Source organism: Balearica regulorum, chromosome 1 (genome assembly GCF_011004875.1).
Source record: "Balearica regulorum gibbericeps isolate bBalReg1 chromosome 1, bBalReg1.pri, whole genome shotgun sequence".
NCBI classification, from domain to species: Eukaryota; Metazoa; Chordata; class Aves; order Gruiformes; family Gruidae; genus Balearica; species Balearica regulorum.
The window spans coordinates 207,173,569-207,191,596 of NC_046184.1; the positions used below are offsets into that span (position 1 = coordinate 207,173,569).

Consider the following 18,028-nt stretch of genomic DNA (forward strand, 5'->3'; position numbering starts at 1 on the left):
AGCTCTCGGGCGGCCATTTCGCGCCCTTTGCGGCGGTGGTGCGTGAGGTGAGGGTGAGGGTGGTGAGCCTGTGCTCAGCATCTGTTCAGCATCCGCCGTCATCCGCGGCACTGGAGCGGTAGCAGCGAGGCACGCGGGTGAGGGAAGAGGGTCGCAGCGGTATCGTTTCGTGTCCGCTCGCCGAGTGTTTCTGCCGGGAAGGGCCCGGGGCAGGCTGGCGGACCGGACCGGCCTGGCCTGCCTTGGCGGGGATTGTGTTCGATAGCGGGCTGTGTGGCAGCCGTTGGTGAGGTTTTTCTCGGGAGCGGTGCCGGCGAGGTGTCAGCGGCCTGTGGTAACGTGGTGGGTGCCAAGTACAAAATGTCTGCCGTGGCGCCGGCCCCAGCGCGCTGCTGGCAGCCGAGCGCGGTGAGGTGGGGGCGAGCGGTACGTCCAGCTCCTTTCAACCTGAGGTAGATGTTGGCGAAGTAATCGATGGCTTTTTTGGGAGGAGAGAAGTTTGTGTGAAATAATCGGCCAGTGACGTGTTGGTTTTCTTCCCTAAGAGACCTGGCTGGCGTGCGAGCTGTTGAGGCTGCAGTAGAGGCGGTAAATGATGCTGAGCTACCAACTGTAAGTACCAGCCACAGCCCGTGTAGTTAGGAGTGCTGTTGGTGCATGTGTCCGTGCTTTGACGTTAGGCTGTACTGTTTCTGGGTGTTGGGTTTGTTAGGTCTTGAGTGAAGCAGTGTTAGTGGGCTGCCCGCAGTTCGTCCAGGGTGCAGGTTGCTGTCAAGTGTCACCTTTCCTCACAGCAAAGGGCAGACTAGGCCTCTATGCTGCTATTTTAAGTGCATTAGGATGAGTTTAAGGTTTGCTCTACTTCTAAACCTGCATTTAATGCAGCTTTGGAATGAAGTATTTTCATTTTGAAAAATACAATGGGGTAGGTTCTGCCTTGAACAGTTAAATGGTGCAAAAAGTCATCTAAATGTAGACTGCCTAAAAGCCAGTCACTGATGTATGGCTGCAGCAGATTTGTGATGTTTTTATCCTCTTTGTTCTGAAAGTAACTTTGAGGTCACTGTAGCTGTATGGATTAGAGAAGAAATGGAACTTAATATTGTAAGCAGACATGGTTGTTTATGTTCTATAGCCATTTGTTCTGGACCACTATTATTTACTGCTAGTCTATATACATTTGCTTATTTTCAGACTTCTCAATTTTTCTGTTGCATACCTTTGTCTTCACATGCTTTTGGGAAACCTTCCTGAATCTGTGCAGTAATCTGTACTCTGAAACATGAAACTGTTATCCAGACAACAGTAGGTTATCTGGGGACATTAGATAAGTTCTGCTGTAGTGTCTTCAGATGCTAAATTGTGTGTAACTACATTTGAAATATTAATGGGTATGATGAAGGATTTGTGAAACTGTAAAAAGCACAGTAAAATTACAAAGATACACATCTACAGGGCTTAGTAAATGACTTACAAGCAGGTAAAATAACTTGAGGCTATTACATGGGAAGGACAAGTTCCTCTGCTGCAGATTTCAGTCCCTGTTGTATAGACTTGGGCAGCTGAAGGGATGCATTGAGTTCTCTTGCAGATTCAATTGAAAATTAACATTTTGTTTGTGGGGCTAGTCTCCATGGGGATTGATAACCAGTGAACAAATGGTTGATAGATTGTTAGAGCAGGATGTTCTAACTATCAGGTAGCTAGCAAAAGAACAGAAGAGAGATGGCATTGCTTCTTATGGTCTTAGATCAGTTTAAAAATATTACAGACCACAGTGAAGTGAGTATTTGCATATGACTTAAAACTGCAATATCCTTACAAGTACAAGCAGCTGTTGGCTACGTGTATGTGTACTTATTTAAGGGAAAACTTGGCCTAGTAGGGAGAGGGTTAAAACATTTGGAATCATCTCTACAAGTTTCTGAACAATCTGATGCAACTCTCAAGTTAGACTTGCTTTGGGCAGGAGTTGGACCAAAAGAGCTGTAAAAAATCCCTTCTGACCTAATTATGCTATGAATATCTTGAGACAAGTGCCTGCAACTTAACTGTTACTCTGAAGGTTAATACATTTGCTCGTGGTTCATAGGAAAATCTGTGTTGAAGTTTGCTCACAGGTTGTTATAAGTTTACCCTGTTAGGTGGAATGGTGGAAGGCTTGTTACCTAATTAATACAGAATATTCTTTAATTTCTTGAATTCTGATTGATTTTTTAGGGCAAACTGAAACATGACTGATACAGATGAATCCCAGGCTTCTGGCTCTGATTACCCTGATGCCCAAGAGCTAATATACAGTCAGCAGAAAGAAGCATGTAAGGTACATGCATGTGAAACAAATAAGCGAATGGAGTGTTCATGTTCAAGGCAGAAGAATGCTGCTCCTGAGGTGTCTTTAGATGAGCTTAACAGTATACATAAATCAGCAGCTGCTTCAGCTGAGGTTTTCCTGGACAGCAGTGATTCAGAAATGTGAGTTTTTGTTTCTAGTTCATGTATGAATATGATACATCATAAAAGTAAACAATAAATAGTAATAGTAAATAAATATTGTTTCTTCAGCAATCTCCCTGCTGCTAGTGGCAGTGAATACCATCCTAAGTGCTCCATTGCACCTTCAAAGCAAAAAAAGAGATCTCAACCTTCAAGGCAACAAGCAGAATCTGTTGCAGGAGTGCCTGACAATGAAAGTTCAGATTCTTCTCTGTCTCCTCAAAGTCCAGTGAAGTCATCGGAAACTTCCAAAAATCAGAAGTCAAAACTCAATTTGAAAGCCATTTTCGCCTATCACTTCAGAGGAAAGAAGTTTAAGGCTGCCGCGCACCGAAAATACAAGGGTGGCTCAGGGAAAAAGAAGAAGAAGAAGAAGTATGAGAGCACTCAGATGCCTACGGGGAGGCCGCCACTGACAGCCTCACCACAAGAGCAGAAGAGAAGGCTTCAAGATAGAGGTTTTCAATTCCCTTTTGTTGAAAAACATTATGGGAAGAAAGACATTCCCCTAAAGATGGTTCTTGGCTATGAGGTCAGTCCTCTCTTTTGTGGGATAAATGTCTTTTATTTTTGTACTTAGTTTAAAAATAGTGAATTTGAATTGGGTGTATTGTGCTGCTACCTGAGGTGCTACAATGTAACTAATTTTGGGGGGTTTTTTTTGTTAAACAATATTTTGTGTTGTCTGTTAATACCTTTAAGACAGACACAGCTAAAATGTGTGTGTCAATTTAATATTACAGTTCAGTTGATAATAGAAGTGCTTTATTTATTTGCTTTATAGTGATATTTTTAAGATCTCACTTGATGCATTTTTCTTTAGCAAGCAGCTGCAAAGGGATATTTCCAGTACATTGAAGTGCTTAAATATGAAGAACATCTCAAAAAGGCTTTAAAAGCCCTTCAAGCTAGTGAAGACTTAGAAAGAGAATGTCTGGCAGTACGGAAACACAAATACTTAGATGATGAAGGCCCCATTTCCCCTATTCAGGAGACGAAGTAAGTTCAATCTGCTACTTTTACAGTTGAGGAATTCAGGAGGTAATACAGTTTCTTGTAGTAGCATGCAATTTTGTCAGAGTTGTAATTATATCAAGTTCAATTCCTATACTTTAACCTATATTGATATTGTCTTTAACCCATATTGATATAGTATAATCTAAATGTGAATATCTGATTATAGAAACATTTTGAAAAAAACATTTATTTTGACAACAAAAAGACTACAGGATATTTTTTAATTTTCTTTTTACTTTATTAAGCATTGCAGTATCATCTTAGGTCTTTTTTATGGTCATTTGAGTTGAATGCAATAAAGGGATCAGTAAATCAGCAAGAATAATTAATGTTGTAAATATACTCAGCACCTTTAAGACTAGAAAGCCTGAAAGTGTAAAGGTACAAAGATGTCTTTCAGCTGTTGTTCACTTTACTAATCACTTACACTGCTTATTTATGCAAGTTGAAGTATTGGGGTTAGCCTGTAAAATGAGTAATAATAATTAGTTTGCTATCTTACAAAAAAGCAAGAAATAACAAAATTTTGTAGAATAAATGCAAGCCAGCTCATCCAGACACTCAGGCTTTTTTATATGAAGTGAGTACTAAAAGACTGGAGGTTTTGGAACCAGTCTTCCTGGTGCCACTTGTTGAAACCATAGCACTAAAATGGCTTCATGTCTTTCTGGGGAGTTTTTTCTATCTTGAGAGAAAAACCTGTGGACGATAGTGGAATTGAATTTCATACTTGTGTTTCATGACAGTATGGAGATAATATTTCTCAGTTGTAGTATCAGGAACACAGCAGTATACTCTCGTTAGCTGAGGCCTATCCTCTTATTTTCTTGGTTGTATTCTGCTTGTTTTCGAACTTCCTGATTTTCTAGCCTTTTTTGCCAGTGTAATCTTAAGTATCTTAATACTACTACTGATGTCTGCTACTAAATCATTGTTCTGCTGCTAAGCACTGCTTCTGTCCTGCCAGTGTTGCTAGTTAGGATGCAATTCTGCTATCAGAAACTATCATTTGAGAACAACCTGACGTAGAAGTAGTACTATCTTACTCCTACAAGCTGTAGCACTTCCAAACACATTAAGAGAAACCAGGGATTGTGGTAGGAAAATAGTTCATGCTTTTTAGGCTGCTATAAAAGCACAGAGGTTGAGTTGAATTTTTATATTTCAGTGGTGATGATGACAGCTTGAATTTTGATGATCAAGACCACCTTGATGCCAGAGTAGTGGTGAGTAAATAAATATTCCTTAACTTTAGAAACTCTGACCTTCTTTGTTTTCTGAGGTTAAAGATTAGTAGATAGTGTTTTGAGTACTTCAGTCTGAATCCAAGCTCAAGAATTAACTGTGTGATACTTGTGTATCCTGGTCTGTAATGCAGAATGAAGTTGTTTTGAGAGTCCACACTCTCTTCTTTGGAAATAATGCTGGAATGTATAGGAATTCTGGAGTTATCTGAAGAGTTCTTAAAGTTCCTGAAGTTACTACCAAAATCTTACCTTTTAAGTGTCTCAGAACTAGATTTGTGAATACTTGTTTTTCATTTTCATAGGAGAACAGCTCTTTCATTATAAGCAGCAAAATTCCTAGTAAGAAAAAGTCAAAGCCAGAAATGAAACGTGCAAAATCAACTGAAGTGATTGAAATAGAGGAGGAAGACAACTGTGCTGCTGAGAACTCTGGGCTTCTGCAAGGTTCACTTCTGTGAACAGAAAACTAACAAATGAGGTGGCAGTGGTCATTCTTCAGATACCTTTTTCATGGCCTGCTTGGTTTAAAACCTGAGTCTGAAGTCGGTGTTGAGCTATCAACCAAGCAACCTAGTCCCATTTGGCTTAAGGTGAGTATATTTGGCTTGTCAGAGACAGTTACAAAACAAGTGTAATCTGCCTTTTTGCTAAAAAAAAAAGTGTCTTCTGTGTTTATATACACACATATATATACATTTATATATACTTCTGTCAAGTGTATAATATCCTTGATTCAGTGGCTGGCAATCTTCCTGAAATGCTAGCTTCTGCAACTTGACTTCTGTTAACCAATGGATCATAGAATTTATGTAATTAAAAATAGGAAAACACTTTCCACATATTGCAACATAGAAGCAGCACAGTATAGAAAAGTGTATGCATTTGTATGCATACATATATACACACATGCTCATGTTATGAATGCCAATTTGGATCCCTTTTCTGTTCCATAGCTGAGTTTTCTGTGAGTGGTACTTGATGGATTATTTCTCTGTATGTTAAGGAAATGCAGGTTATGCTTTGAAATACTTTGAGAGCTGAGTAAGGGTTGAAGACAGAATTGAAGCTTAATGCAGATCTTTGTGCCAGGGGTAAAAATACAAAAGTGGTTAGTCAGCTTGGACAAAAGTCTATTGCAAAATATGGTTAATGCATTTAAGCGATGATAAAAATTGATCTGTGTGACAGATTGGCCTATCCCATGTGCAGTAACTTTTCAGAAAACCAATTCTATGCTCCTGAATCAAATACAATAATAGGAAGCTGTAAGTTATCTTAAAAGTAACTGTAGCAGCATAATGAATCTTGGATTGAAAGATCTTTTTCCCCTGTTGTCCTCCTCTGTCCAGAATGGGGTCTGATGTGAACGTGACTAAGCAGACAATGAAAGCTCTTTATAATGACAGTACTTAATGAGCACTGCCCCAATTGTAAATACCTTTCTCTCAAGGTGTTTTAGACAGTTGGAAACATGACTAGTGAATGTTTAGAAATGGTCTGAACACAGCTAACTCCTAGATGACAAGGCTGGCTTGGTAGAAGTAGAAATAATAATTAAAAAATGTTTAAAAAGTTTACTTGAGAATCAACAAGATTTAAAAAACAAAGGGTGATCTCACTCAAATACTAATAACCAAATTTCTGTCAACAATAAACTAACAGCTGTTCAGCAGGTAAAAGTCTGTGCTGAACAGGGATTTAGTCAGACTTAATATCTACTGGTCTAATTTCCTTCAAAATGTGATTGACAGTCTCAGATTTACAGTATGTGCTCAGTATAATGAGAGCAGGACCAGTTGCATTCCTTATATGCTTGAATTAAGGTCCCAAATCTTTGTAAAGGAAGTTTGGGGTTTCCCAGTTACAACTTGGTAGCTCTAGGGAGTAAGACTACCAAAATTACACTCCAGTAGTTGAAGATCACATTTAATATTGGTCCAGAATTAATGGCTAAATGTAACTCTTTTAGGCATCTACCTGAGAAATACTCTATGGCTTGAAAGACTCATCCTGGATCTAGGAGTGGGGTTCTTGCTTGGTAAGGCATAGCGAGGTGGTATGTGGAGTCTCGCTCATTCTGCAGTTCATGTGATGAATTTTTCTGTTCAACTGCTGAGTGACTCAGAAATGAACTAAATTTCAATTCTGATTAGAACTGGATCACATGAAAATCAAGCTTATTACAGCTGTTAAATTGATCGCTGAAACCTAGCTTTTGGCTTTAGGAATCATCAGTTGTTTGACTATATCTGATAGTTCTTATTCCTTTGCTTTTTTTCTTCTAGTTTATGTTGCTTTTGGAAGATGAAATACCACTTAGTTTTCTTGATGTGCAAGGTAAGCTGTTACTTGGTTTTCAGTTCTGTTTTCTTCAGGTAGCTTTTTTTGCTTTACTTCAGAAAATGTTTTGTAAAAACAGTATTCCATAGTTGAAATGACCACATTACAGTGTTTAACAGATGTGCAAGTGCTCTGTGTGAAGCTTCCATGGTATTGAGTTCAGTGCAACATCTCTCTAATTTTGGTCAGACTGATTAGAGCCTGTAGCTTCTGCTTGAATGAAAACTAAAATTTTTGAGTTCTTGAATACCTGTATATTAAATGCAGTTTTTGTTAGAAGTTTATATATAGAAATACTTTAGTTTTACCAGATGTTGAATGCTGCAGGGCAGCTTAATCTATCCGATCTGATTTCGACACTGCCTGGCATCTTCTCTGCTGAAGATGTTGGAGAACTCCTGTACACTTAGTCTCCTGGTGATGCCTCACCCACGCTTTCTCTAGCGGGCTGTATTGTACAGTTGCAGGTTGTAATTGCTTCCCTGTGGTAAAATTTCATTGTAGTGGATGTCCCAAGCAAGACTGGGGGGGGACAGCAGAAAGAAGCTGGTAGTCTTGCATGTATGTATTGTTAAAGCTGTGAAACTTCTTACTGTAGGGTGTTATCAAATTTGGGTGGCTTCAGGACAGTCTAGGAAATAGCATGGAAGAAAACGCCATCTATGATCACTGGATAGGAAAACATCTTTAACATGGGAAGCCCTGAGCTAAAGCTGGGCAACTAATGAAACCTTACAAGAACATACTTCGTTAAGAGGATAGGAACAAGGCATCTTATTTGGCCAATGCTGTACTAAGGGTGCTGGACTAGATAACATAACCGTTTGACACAGCATAAATTGTTCTTAGGACAGCATATCTGATCTTGAACTCCTTGCCACAGCTACCTTAGTCCAAACTATACCTGTCTCTAAAAATGGAAAACATAGTGGAAGGTGACATTTACTAATGGTAAGTATATAATAAACTGAGAAATACCTTCAAATGCTGTTTAAAAATTAGTGGAAAAACGAAATCTGATGCCTTCAAGTCTGTTCCAGCACGTGTTCAGTTTTTGTCTGTTGCTGTAGACAAAAAACTGGAACCTAGTGCTTAGAAAAAACCCTTCTTTTGCAACCCACAGCTGATGTACGTATTAGTTGTGTTACTTATATGAAGGGACAATATTTGCATGTATTCAAACAGCAATTCATTCAAATACTGATGAATCCAGGGCATGAGTTTCACATTTGGGATGTGCAGAAGTGTGGTTCAGTTACATCAATTTCTTTCCAGACTTTACTGATGAGCATACCAGCTCTGCAGCAGTGAGCAGTTATAACTTTTTTGGTGTGCTTGAGTTCTTATGGCTGTCTGCTGGCCTTCTGATGTACAAATGTATTACTTCAGTGGACTTTTGTGGAACACACCAGTGAAAGAGGTAAGCTTTGTGTTTCTTCTGCGTTTCAGCATGAGACTACTTGCTGTGGAAACGGTATTTTAAATCAGTAATCAGACTAATTTGTGCACTGTATGGTATCTGCACCCAGCAGTATCTTCCTGATGGGCTGTTCAAAAAGCAGTGCTACAGTATTTCAGCAGCTGGCATCGTTGGTTTTCATGCAGATGTGCTGGTTAAACTTGGTATTTCTGTTGAAACAAGTAGATTTAAAATTTCTTATTGGGAAGCTTGTCAAATACAACATTGAAGAACTGTTGAATTGTTACAGGATAAAAGTATAGTTAAATCAGTAACCTTGTTCCAAAATATTTCTTCTTAAAGGGCCTTTACTGTGATGTCTGGAACACAGTGGAAAGCTTCTACTTAAGGGTAAGTATTGAGGAGTAGTTGTTTTTTCCTAGGTGGAGGTAGTTGGATAAGGATCATAAAAGCTTGTCTTAGCTGTATGGTTGCCTTTTCACAAAGAAGCAATATTTTATTTTGAAAACACAAATAAATCCCAAGTACCAGACATCAACTAGTGACATGTTTCTTATAAAGTTAACTGGCTAGGCTTCAAAACCAGAAGCTATTCTGCAGACATTGTGAAGAGTTAATTGTTATGCCTCGTTATTCAGCAAATAGACACAACTCACTGTGTGTCTGAATTGAAAAACGTGGCTAGAAGAGTAACAGGTTGTGCTTTCCTCACTGTAAAGTTAATTGCAGTGGTGACAATGAGACCTGTAACAGGTTTACTTAGTGGGACAGTTATGCGAACGTAGTTAAAATTTAAGTACTGTAAAATCCCAAGGATTGGGTTGTTTTGATGTTTTTGAATTCTGCATCCTGCCTACTAAAGGAAGTACAATTAGCAGGTAGAGGAACAATACATGCAGTGCTGCACTCCTGTAGATGGTTTATTAGAGCATATTTTTAAACTGTCTTAAAATGGTATGTCATAGGTGGTTTTTTACATCACAGTACCAGCTGACTCTTAGGTAATTCCCTTCTGTGCCATAGTCCTCCAGTTTCTTAAATTGCAGATTGATGTTGATAGTTGTGTGATTGACTGGGCCATGGCTCTGGTTTCAAAAAAAATGCTTTGTTTTGGCATTAGCATTGAGACAGTATAACTGGACTACAGTCTGCCTGCTTCATACTCAGTATAAAAGTCTTAATAAATTACTAAAATACTGAAGAAACTTGCAACTGTTACTCAGATGCAACAATGTACTTCTTTTTTAGGAAAAGAAGTCCATGTGATAGTCCTGTCTGAACTAGCATCTTGGTAAGTTCCTATGGCAGATTGTTTTTTCACCCTTGGCTGTTGCAGGTTAGCTGTCTTTAACTTCGTGAGCTGGTTATATTGCTGGGTTTTCTTACTGAAAAGATGTAGTTTTGCTTTAGAAAACATAAAAGCTAATCTTCTCCCAAACCTGAGAACGCTGTGAGAAAATTGTTGTGATGATTGGCAAAATGTTCAACTGCTCTGAAGAGAGTGAGTGAAGAACAGCCTTTCTGAACAAATCCATTACATGAGTGTCCTTTTCCTGTCCCTTTGTTCTGGGCATCCATTCTGAGCAGTAGTTTGTGTCAGTGAGTCAAGATCATGACTCTGACTTAAATAAACAGGAAATTAAGAAGAGCTGTCAAATTAAATAGGATAATGTTCAGACATTATAGTAGCTTTTTAAGTGTGATTACAGGGACAGAGGCTATCAGAAATGTCTGTGGTAATTAGAAGTCACTTAAGTACTAAGTACTGCTGTAGGTTCTGCTGGTTTGTATGCACATACGTGTCAGTTTGTAACTGTATCTTGCTTTCATCTTGCTTTTTCAGGTGGTATGTAATTAAGAGAAAATGACAGTAGAAATGCAGGATGCCATTTCACAGAAATCTGAAGCCCTTTCTCGGGTTAGTATGACATCTGAGGTTCAGCATATTCCTTAATGATCAGAGGGCTCTGTTTTTCAGTGGCTGGAAGTCTGTATCAGATCAAGCTTACTGACTTGTGCAGTGTTTCAGGGACTTGTTTCAACACTGTTACTGTATTTTAAAGTAGTATTTGCTGTGTTAAGTGAAGAATTTATTTTAACTTTGATTTGTCCAAAGAACACTCAAATTTCTCAGTCAAAAAGGAGGTGATTAGCTTAACAGCTTAAACTGATAGTTTTACTTCTACAAGTAAGTTACGCTTAGCAGGAAAGTTACAGGAAGGATTCTGTTTGAATACAATTTTGTAGTTAATTCCCTTTGTTTGCCTTTCAGGTAATGTTAAATTTAACATTAAAACTGTTACTAATATGAAGGAGTTATTTCATCTTCTCCAAAATGTTAGTGTATCATTTACCTTCCTCCTTCCCCTGAATGTCTTGAAAGAAGTGAAAAGGCACTTACAGGATCTATACAAGATACCTTTCTAGTCTGCTTGATTTTTATCTCTTCTGTTAATTTATAGTACCAGAAATGCTGAGGTCTATCCCGATAGGATCTCTTCTGTAGGTTCGTGTCGTTGGAAATGCCTCACAGAATAAACTTGTGGTTTCACTTTACCCATTGAACTACCTGTTAGCTCTGTGGGATAAAACTGCAAGACAAATGTTAATCTAGCATCCTAGGAACTGTAATAACACATTATGTTCTCCTTTAGGTACTGACTTGTGCTTTTGATACAAATGAAAGTGATTCAAGTGGAAAAGCTTGGTAAGAGCAAAAAGTTGGTGTGTGTGGGGACTTCAGGTGGAACTAACATGTTGAATAACATGGGCTGAACTTACTCTTCAGCCAGGTTTTTGTGTAGGTACCTGATTTCTAACATGATTTCTTGTGGTTTGAGTTTTCTGGATGGCTTGAAACAATATTCCTCCCTTTGATCATGAAGGACTGATTCTTTATCACAGCTAGCAATGTGCACTTGTGGCCAAGAAGGCCAATGGTATCCTGGGGTGCATTAAGAAGAGCATGGCCAGCAGGTCGAGGGAGGTTATCCTCCCCCTCTACTCTGCCCTGATGAGGCCACATCTGGAGTTCTGTGTCCAGTTCTGGGCTCCCCAGTTCAACACAGACGGGGGACTACTGGGGAGAGCCCAATGGAGGGCTATGAGGATGATGAGGGGACTGGAGCATCTCTCACATGAGGAGAGGCAGAGAGAGCTGGGACTGCTTAGCTTGGAGAAGACTGAGAGGGGATTTCACTAATACTTACAAATACCTAAAGGGTGGATGTCTAGAGGAGGGGGCCAGACTCTTTTCAGTGGTGCCCAGTGACAGGACAAGGGCCAATGGGCACAAACTGGAACACAGGAAGTTCCATCTCAACATGAGGAAAAAACTTCTTCACTTTGAGGGTGATGGAGCACTGGAATGGGCTGCCCAGAGAGGTTGTGGAGTCTCCTTCTCTGGAGATATTCAAAACCTGCCTGGATGCCATCCTGTGCAACCTGCTCTGGGTGATCCTGCTTTGGCAGGGGGTTGGACTAGATGATCTCCAGAGGTCCTTTCCAACCCCTACCAATCTGTGAATCTGTTTATTTCTTGTTTTGGTGGCTATAGTTTATACAAGCCAGCACTACAGTGTCTGTCTAAACTTGAAGTAACTTCATAAACATGCTGCATTTTTGTTCTGTGTCAAATAGATGCTTGGTAGTTTCACACTGAGGAGCAATATTTAGGTTCTATCTTTGGGTTTTAAAGAGTTAATTTCTGAGCAGCTCAGCTAGTTTACTGATACACCAGTAAAACTCGTGACTTCTGTTCTATAGAATGCAGAGTTTAAAGTAAAACAAGCAAAATATTCTGGAAGTATATATTCCTACCATGAAGGATTTATAAAAATTTAACTCTGAAGCTGCTGCTCCTATTAGGTGAACTTCATGGAGTCTCTTTTCCCTTGGTTGCAGTGCAGTTTTGTGAAATGAACAGTACAGCAATTTAGCTTATCAGTAGACACTAACTGGTGCATAGAAAAAGTTCAAATGGTAAAATGAGCAGTTGCGGATGAAAAACTACTGCAGCTGTTGCACTGTATGGTATCTGCACCCAGCAGCATTCTCCTGATGGGATGTTCAAAAAACAGTGCTACAGGAGTTCAGCACTTGGCATCGTTGGTTTTCATTCTGCTGTGTCTGTTAAACCTGGTATTTTTGCTGATACAGTCTTTGTCCTCTGCAGAGATTTGAGTGTATTTGCTTTCATGTTCCAGTGTGAGAACTGAATGCTGGCCTCTGGAACTGGACAAGTGCATTCAGGTGTTTTGTGGTTTTTTAACAGGTGCTTTAGGATACAGAACAATGTGAATTTTGCTGTATTAAAAGGAGCAGCTGTGGAAGAAAACATGTTTGACAGGTAAGCACTGAGTTACTTGGCAGTTCAGAAGGTTTTGTGCAATTTCACAGAAGTTCGTGTATTAACTTGACATAACTCTAAAACACTGAAACTTAAGTGCGCTGTTCTAGAAAAGTCTATAAACTTGTCTAGTAGCAGAAATTACCAGGCAGTGGTAATGGATGTCACAGTTGTGCAGCAACTTGTAGTACTAGTTTCTGAATTAAATTGCTTCTCGTTGTGAGGAATTGTTCTGTACTTGGAGCTTTTAACAGATTTTAGGCTTGTGTATTGGCATGATTGATTGATTGGTCTTTAATGAGAAAGGATGGGCAACTTAAATCAGTATTAAGTTGGTGGTAGTGAGAGTAACTGGTCATTACCAAGGCTGCTAGGATGTTGCCATTTCTGGTGAGCTGTGGACATGACCGTAAAGCAAGTCCATCAGACTCTTGCATTGTCACATAGTGTGGCACCAAGTCTGCTGGGAATAAAGCTTCAGTGTAGATCAGAGACAGTGTTCCCTTCTCCTGCTGTTGAGATAAAAGAGGAGGTTCCTGCTGAGGTGTAGGAATGTGGCTGGATCCTTGGGCACCTACAACACTTAAGCTTCAGAGGAACAAAAGTTCCAGTTAGAACCTTTGTAACTTGGACTCCAGAAGCTGCTGTTGAAAGGATGGTGTTAGTGCACACAGCAGCAAAAAGGGGAGAGACAAAAGGCTGCTCCCTGTAATTTACAGCCAACTTCATTTTGTTGTAACTCTTTACTGATAGTAACCAAATCTCTTTAACCCATAGTGTCTGCTACCCAGTCACTGCATGTCAGAGGGGTGAGAAACACCACCTGTGTGCAACCAAAGCAACTCTGAAGGTAAGAATGCTTACCAAAATTGCTGGTACTAAAAAGAAATTCAAGGTCACTTCAAAGAGGGTTTGCACGGCTGAAAAACCAGCAGCTCTTAACGCGGTGACCACATATTGAAATCCTCTGCAGGATGCCGTGGACACTTGGTGTGTGCTATGGTCTATTTATGAGGAGATACACCTTATGTAGTGAGGCCTTTTGGTGTGAAAAAGGATGTTTTTCTACTGCCCTGAGGTCTTTTGAGATGCTAATGTAGGGAAGAGGCTGCTCAGGTTCATTCTGAAACCAGTTGACTTTTGCAGCATGTGAAGTTGGAGAAGGAAAGGTTGATACAGTCATGGCATGACCAGCCTTGTAACGTAATTGCTGCTTCCTGTTTCCCTTGGCAATATGATCCATTCCTAGAGCTGCATGGAAGCCCTAGAGTGGATAATGCTGGCAGAACTAGGTGAGGGAGGAAGGAAGGGCAGGGTGGGAATGCTGTGGGCACTCTTGAGTAGTTACAGGAAACAAAAGGATTATAGTTGGGGAGCTGGCATAGGAAATCATGCTTTTGCCCCTGAACACTTTAGTAAGGGGTGTATGTGCATGTTCCCTGCCCTACTGCTTTTATACCAGGCACCATGTCATGAAATTCAGTTGCTTCAGACTAGAGGAAGCCATATTATGCCAAGTGTGAGGAGGACAATAGAGTTTAAATGGCTTTTCTTTGGAGTTCAAGTGCTAATAGATGCTTTTACTCTCTCAGGTCCTGGTGATGTTGCTGCAAGTCTGCTGCAAAGAACTGCACAGCTCTTCCAAATAAAGAACCTTATTTGAGTGTTTATTGCACTAATTTAGAATTAGAATTAAACATCCTAACTTCCCTGACTGCTTTGAGAACTGAACTAGTGCAGAAGCACACGGAGCTTTTGCCCTTAACCTTCAGCTGTGAGTTGCTGGTTTGGGCCTCCTGGAGGGTGTGGTGGCAAAGCTTGGACTGGGTGTTGCAGAAGAGTTAACTAAAGCTGAGTCTATCAAGTTGTAATTTGACTGGAACAGGGAAAACAGCTGACAGAGCCTGTAACTGACCTCAACTGGACTAAAGCTCTGGAGAGTTATTTCTTCTGTACAGAATGTCACAGCATTTAAATAAAACTGATGGCTGAAAGCTGCAGCCTGGGGTTATTTCCTGTTGCTTTGCTTCTGGTCCTATCAGGAGAAAGGCACAAGAATATTAATGCAGCCCTTGCAGAACCACTAGAGTGAAGAGTGACTATACATAGTGTACCTCTGCTCTGCGTTGCAGAAAGCCTCCACCTCACTTAGCACCGTGCAATGACAAGCTGGTTGTGGCTTATTCTCTTAAGCAGGGGGTAACAAATTGCTTTAGTTACTGCAGTACATAACTCCACTATGGACTGAAAAATAAATCGGTGAAAACAATAGCCTAAAGTATAGTTAATTGCTCATCAGAAATATGCTAAGGCTTTTCTCTGCTGTATTTTACACAGAACCAGATTTAATGAAATGGCCTTGCTGTTCCACCTGCTGATAACCAAATTCAACTTTAATAACTTCTGCTCTAAGCTCTGAAATGGAACTAGAAGTACTAAGAGTATAAGGTTTTTATTCTGTTCCTATCTTTGCATGCTTTAACAATGTACCTCTTGACTGCAGCAACCCACACTTCCTAATCTTAAATGATATAATACAAAGAAGAGATAAAAATTTCAGCTTCACAGAAGAAATTAATGTCTCGCATCCTGTGGATTCAAGTCTTCTTAAAAACTTTATTTGAAAATGTTTTACATCATATGTATATTACAAAAGTTAGTGTGATCTAGTGCACATTAAGAAAGGCTTTTCCCAATGTCTTGAGACAAACCACATTTAAAGTAGTTCATGTTTTACTGAGATCACTACAGAAGCAGATTAGTGGTTTACTTACAGTTTTCCTACACCATAAAGCTGAGGATTCCCAATGACTCCACAATTAATTTAACACAGACTTCATTAGTCAGTGGTCTCTTAGATTGTACCAGTGCAATACTGTTCCTTGTTGGTCAAAGTCTTCTGCCAGTCATGGTGCTTTGCAAGTCCTCTTGGCTCGTAGTTTTTCCATCATTTTCTATAAATAAACCATGAGACTACAGTAGTGTAGCGCTGATGACTATAGTAAAAACAGTGTAATGAGGCAGATGATACTAATGTATAACCTCAGCATCAGTAATGGCAGTGCAAGTCTGAGCAATGGTTCAGTTCCTGCTACTGCTCCAAAAAGCCCACACATCTCAGGGGGAAAGTATGCTTATTTCTCTTATTTTCTGTTAATTACAGAATTTGTAAAACTATATAAAAAGAGCAGCAATTTATTCCACCACAAAACAGCTGAGGTGGTCAAGTGTTAAGGGCTTGATCATCCTGACAGGCCCAAATCCTGCATTTTCCTTCCTTCATAGAATCACAGAGTGGTTTGGGTTGGAAGGGACCTCAAAGCCCATCTAGTTCCAACCCCCCCGCCATGGGCAGGGACACCCTCCACTAGACCACGTTGCCCAAAGCCCCATCCAGCCTGGCCTTGAACACTTCCAGGGATGGGGCATCCACAACATTTCTGGGCAACCTGTTCCAGTGCCTCACCACCCTCACAGCAAAGAATTTCTTTCTAACATCTAATCTAAATCGACCCTCATTCAGCTGTCTGAGGCTCAGCAAGGGGAGAAGGAGAATTAACAATTTGAGTCCTCATGTTCAGCCTCCTATTCCAGAGCAACTGCAGGCAAACCTAGACCGGATTCTTGCAACCTTAATTTCAGGTGTGCTCAGCTAGGCAGAATCTTAAGCTACCCTCAAGTAGCTAACAAGGCCAGGAAAAAGGAGAGACTGCCTTTTAATGAAAATTCAGTCAAGTTTGGGCTAATAAAAACCTGTTGTTTTTTTGCCAAGTATACTTTCTAGCAGCTGGAGTCCCTAACAGCCTTTTTTCTTAAGCTCAAGTCACCAGAAAAATTCAGCCTGAGGCAGATGCCCTTAAAAGAAAATTCAGCCCCAGGAGTTACTTCACAGTAGCCAGCACAGTCATGGTGTTGACAAGGAAAGCCTGAAGTGTCATACACCAATAGCATCACTTACTTAAAATCCAGACTGGTTTGATGGTCTTTGAGTGCAACTGAAACACACCACAGAACTCTGTCTCAATTGGTCTGATTAGAAGCTCAGTGAAGTCATGAGAGCTAACCAGGTAAGAAGATAGGGTAGTAGGCTATTACCTTCTGAAACTCTTTAGCCTTTTCTCTGTTCTTAGCATATGTTTCTTGCCTTGTTTTTTCTTCCTTTCTGATTTTTACTTCTGCAAGTTGATTATAAAGTCTGTCAAAACGGAAAAAAATTTGTATCGTCAGGAAGGGAAGTAGCATAGCAGAAATAAAGGTTTATACTGTCTATCTATCTCAATTGTTAGAAATTAAAACAGGAAATTGACTCAGTTCACCAATCAGTAGTCTAGCATCACTTCAAATTCCTCTTCGGCTGCCTCTAACACACCCATTCAGGAGTTGTATTTGCATTAATAAGTAAGTGCCCAAGTAAAATTCTGAACTTTGTTTCAAGTTCCATCTAATTTTACACATTAACTGGCACAGGAACCTTGGCACTACAAACTGAGCAGGCTGCCAGCTCTGCCCAGGGATTTCCCCAAGGCACCTGTACCAAACACACCGGGCTCCTCTTCCCCCACCATTTTGGTGCTAAGCAGCATTCCATTCCCCTGAGTTCCAACTAGGAGATCACAAACTGCTCTGACCAACCAGTAGCTTTCACAAGACACAGAGGAGCTGCTTCTGTTTTTTTACTCCAGACTTCTCCCATGCATGTTCATACAATACCTTGAAGTACGTCGGTGCATTTCAGTTTCTCCAGACTTCCTGTCCTCTGGAGAAGACACTTTCACTTCTCCTACTTTTTTCAACTGATTGGTAACTGCACCTTTCTTTTCTTTTTAAAAAAAAAAAAAAAGCAAACATATCTTAACTGGACTAGAGATTTATCTCAAAAGTATGAGATACTTCAAAGATTTTTACACTACAAAACAAGAAACAGTTTAGCAGAATGGACACAATGGAGATGACATGATGTGTTGAAAATACGTCTTCATAGTCTCATTCATGAGGCTGCTGCCAGTACTTTAACCCAGCCATGCTTCTCAACAGCCAACTCCCCATTAACAGGCATTAGAGATGCATCAGTTTGACTTAATACAGCTTTGTATTTATTGTTTTTTAATAAATATAATTTGCAGAGGCACCTTACAACTACAGAGGTGTGGGTAGAAAATA

At 40.0% G+C, this 18,028-nt stretch overlaps 2 protein-coding genes and 8 non-coding genes across 16 annotated transcripts in view; 9 read left to right on the plus strand and 1 right to left on the minus strand.

Moving 5' to 3' along the window:
• The first annotated feature begins 1 nt into the window (after position 1).
• On the plus strand, positions 2-5,364 carry TAF1D (TATA-box binding protein associated factor, RNA polymerase I subunit D). Its single transcript, XM_075742407.1, has 7 exons — positions 2-137; positions 546-612; positions 2,221-2,475; positions 2,566-3,028; positions 3,320-3,495; positions 4,682-4,739; positions 5,063-5,364. Exons 3-7 carry the CDS (start codon positions 2,234-2,236, stop codon positions 5,216-5,218), a joined length of 1,095 nt encoding a protein of 364 aa, XP_075598522.1. The 5' UTR covers positions 2-137; positions 546-612; positions 2,221-2,233; the 3' UTR covers positions 5,219-5,364.
• A 1,478-nt stretch (positions 5,365-6,842) lies between these two features.
• LOC142600229 (small nucleolar RNA SNORD5) lies at positions 6,843-6,914 on the plus strand. Its single transcript, XR_012833669.1, has one exon. It is a non-coding gene; the product is annotated as a small nucleolar RNA SNORD5 (small nucleolar RNA).
• A 1,224-nt stretch (positions 6,915-8,138) lies between these two features.
• LOC142600224 (small nucleolar RNA SNORA40) lies at positions 8,139-8,265 on the plus strand. The gene has a single exon (XR_012833664.1). It is a non-coding gene; the product is annotated as a small nucleolar RNA SNORA40 (small nucleolar RNA).
• A 339-nt stretch (positions 8,266-8,604) lies between these two features.
• Positions 8,605-8,743, plus strand: LOC142600216 (small nucleolar RNA SNORA8). The gene has a single exon (XR_012833656.1). It is a non-coding gene; the product is annotated as a small nucleolar RNA SNORA8 (small nucleolar RNA).
• Positions 8,744-9,143: 400 nt separating this feature from the next.
• Positions 9,144-9,275, plus strand: LOC142600218 (small nucleolar RNA SNORA1). Its single transcript, XR_012833658.1, has one exon. It is a non-coding gene; the product is annotated as a small nucleolar RNA SNORA1 (small nucleolar RNA).
• A 702-nt stretch (positions 9,276-9,977) lies between these two features.
• LOC142600214 (small nucleolar RNA Z40) lies at positions 9,978-10,051 on the plus strand. Its single transcript, XR_012833654.1, has one exon. It is a non-coding gene; the product is annotated as a small nucleolar RNA Z40 (small nucleolar RNA).
• Positions 10,052-10,992: 941 nt separating this feature from the next.
• Positions 10,993-11,124, plus strand: LOC142600221 (small nucleolar RNA SNORA18). The gene has a single exon (XR_012833661.1). It is a non-coding gene; the product is annotated as a small nucleolar RNA SNORA18 (small nucleolar RNA).
• Positions 11,125-12,541: 1,417 nt separating this feature from the next.
• On the plus strand, positions 12,542-12,680 carry LOC142600215 (small nucleolar RNA SNORA8). The gene has a single exon (XR_012833655.1). It is a non-coding gene; the product is annotated as a small nucleolar RNA SNORA8 (small nucleolar RNA).
• Positions 12,681-13,761: 1,081 nt separating this feature from the next.
• Positions 13,762-13,891, plus strand: LOC142600217 (small nucleolar RNA SNORA25). The gene has a single exon (XR_012833657.1). It is a non-coding gene; the product is annotated as a small nucleolar RNA SNORA25 (small nucleolar RNA).
• Positions 13,892-15,469: 1,578 nt separating this feature from the next.
• The window catches only part of CEP295 (centrosomal protein 295), a 45,809-nt gene continuing 43,250 nt past the window's right edge, over positions 15,470-18,028 (minus strand). For 6 of the 7 annotated variants that reach the window (XM_075742394.1, XM_075742395.1, XM_075742397.1 and 3 more), the window contains 3 exons: positions 17,579-17,687; positions 16,964-17,063; positions 15,470-15,822 (listed from right to left, as the gene is read on the minus strand). In XM_075742394.1, coding sequence (XP_075598509.1) covers positions 15,775-15,822; positions 16,964-17,063; positions 17,579-17,687 — 257 coding nt within the window. In that variant the 3' untranslated portion in view covers positions 15,470-15,774. The remainder of the gene's footprint in view (positions 15,823-16,963; positions 17,064-17,578; positions 17,688-18,028) is intronic. The other variant, XR_012833432.1, reaches the window with a different exon arrangement.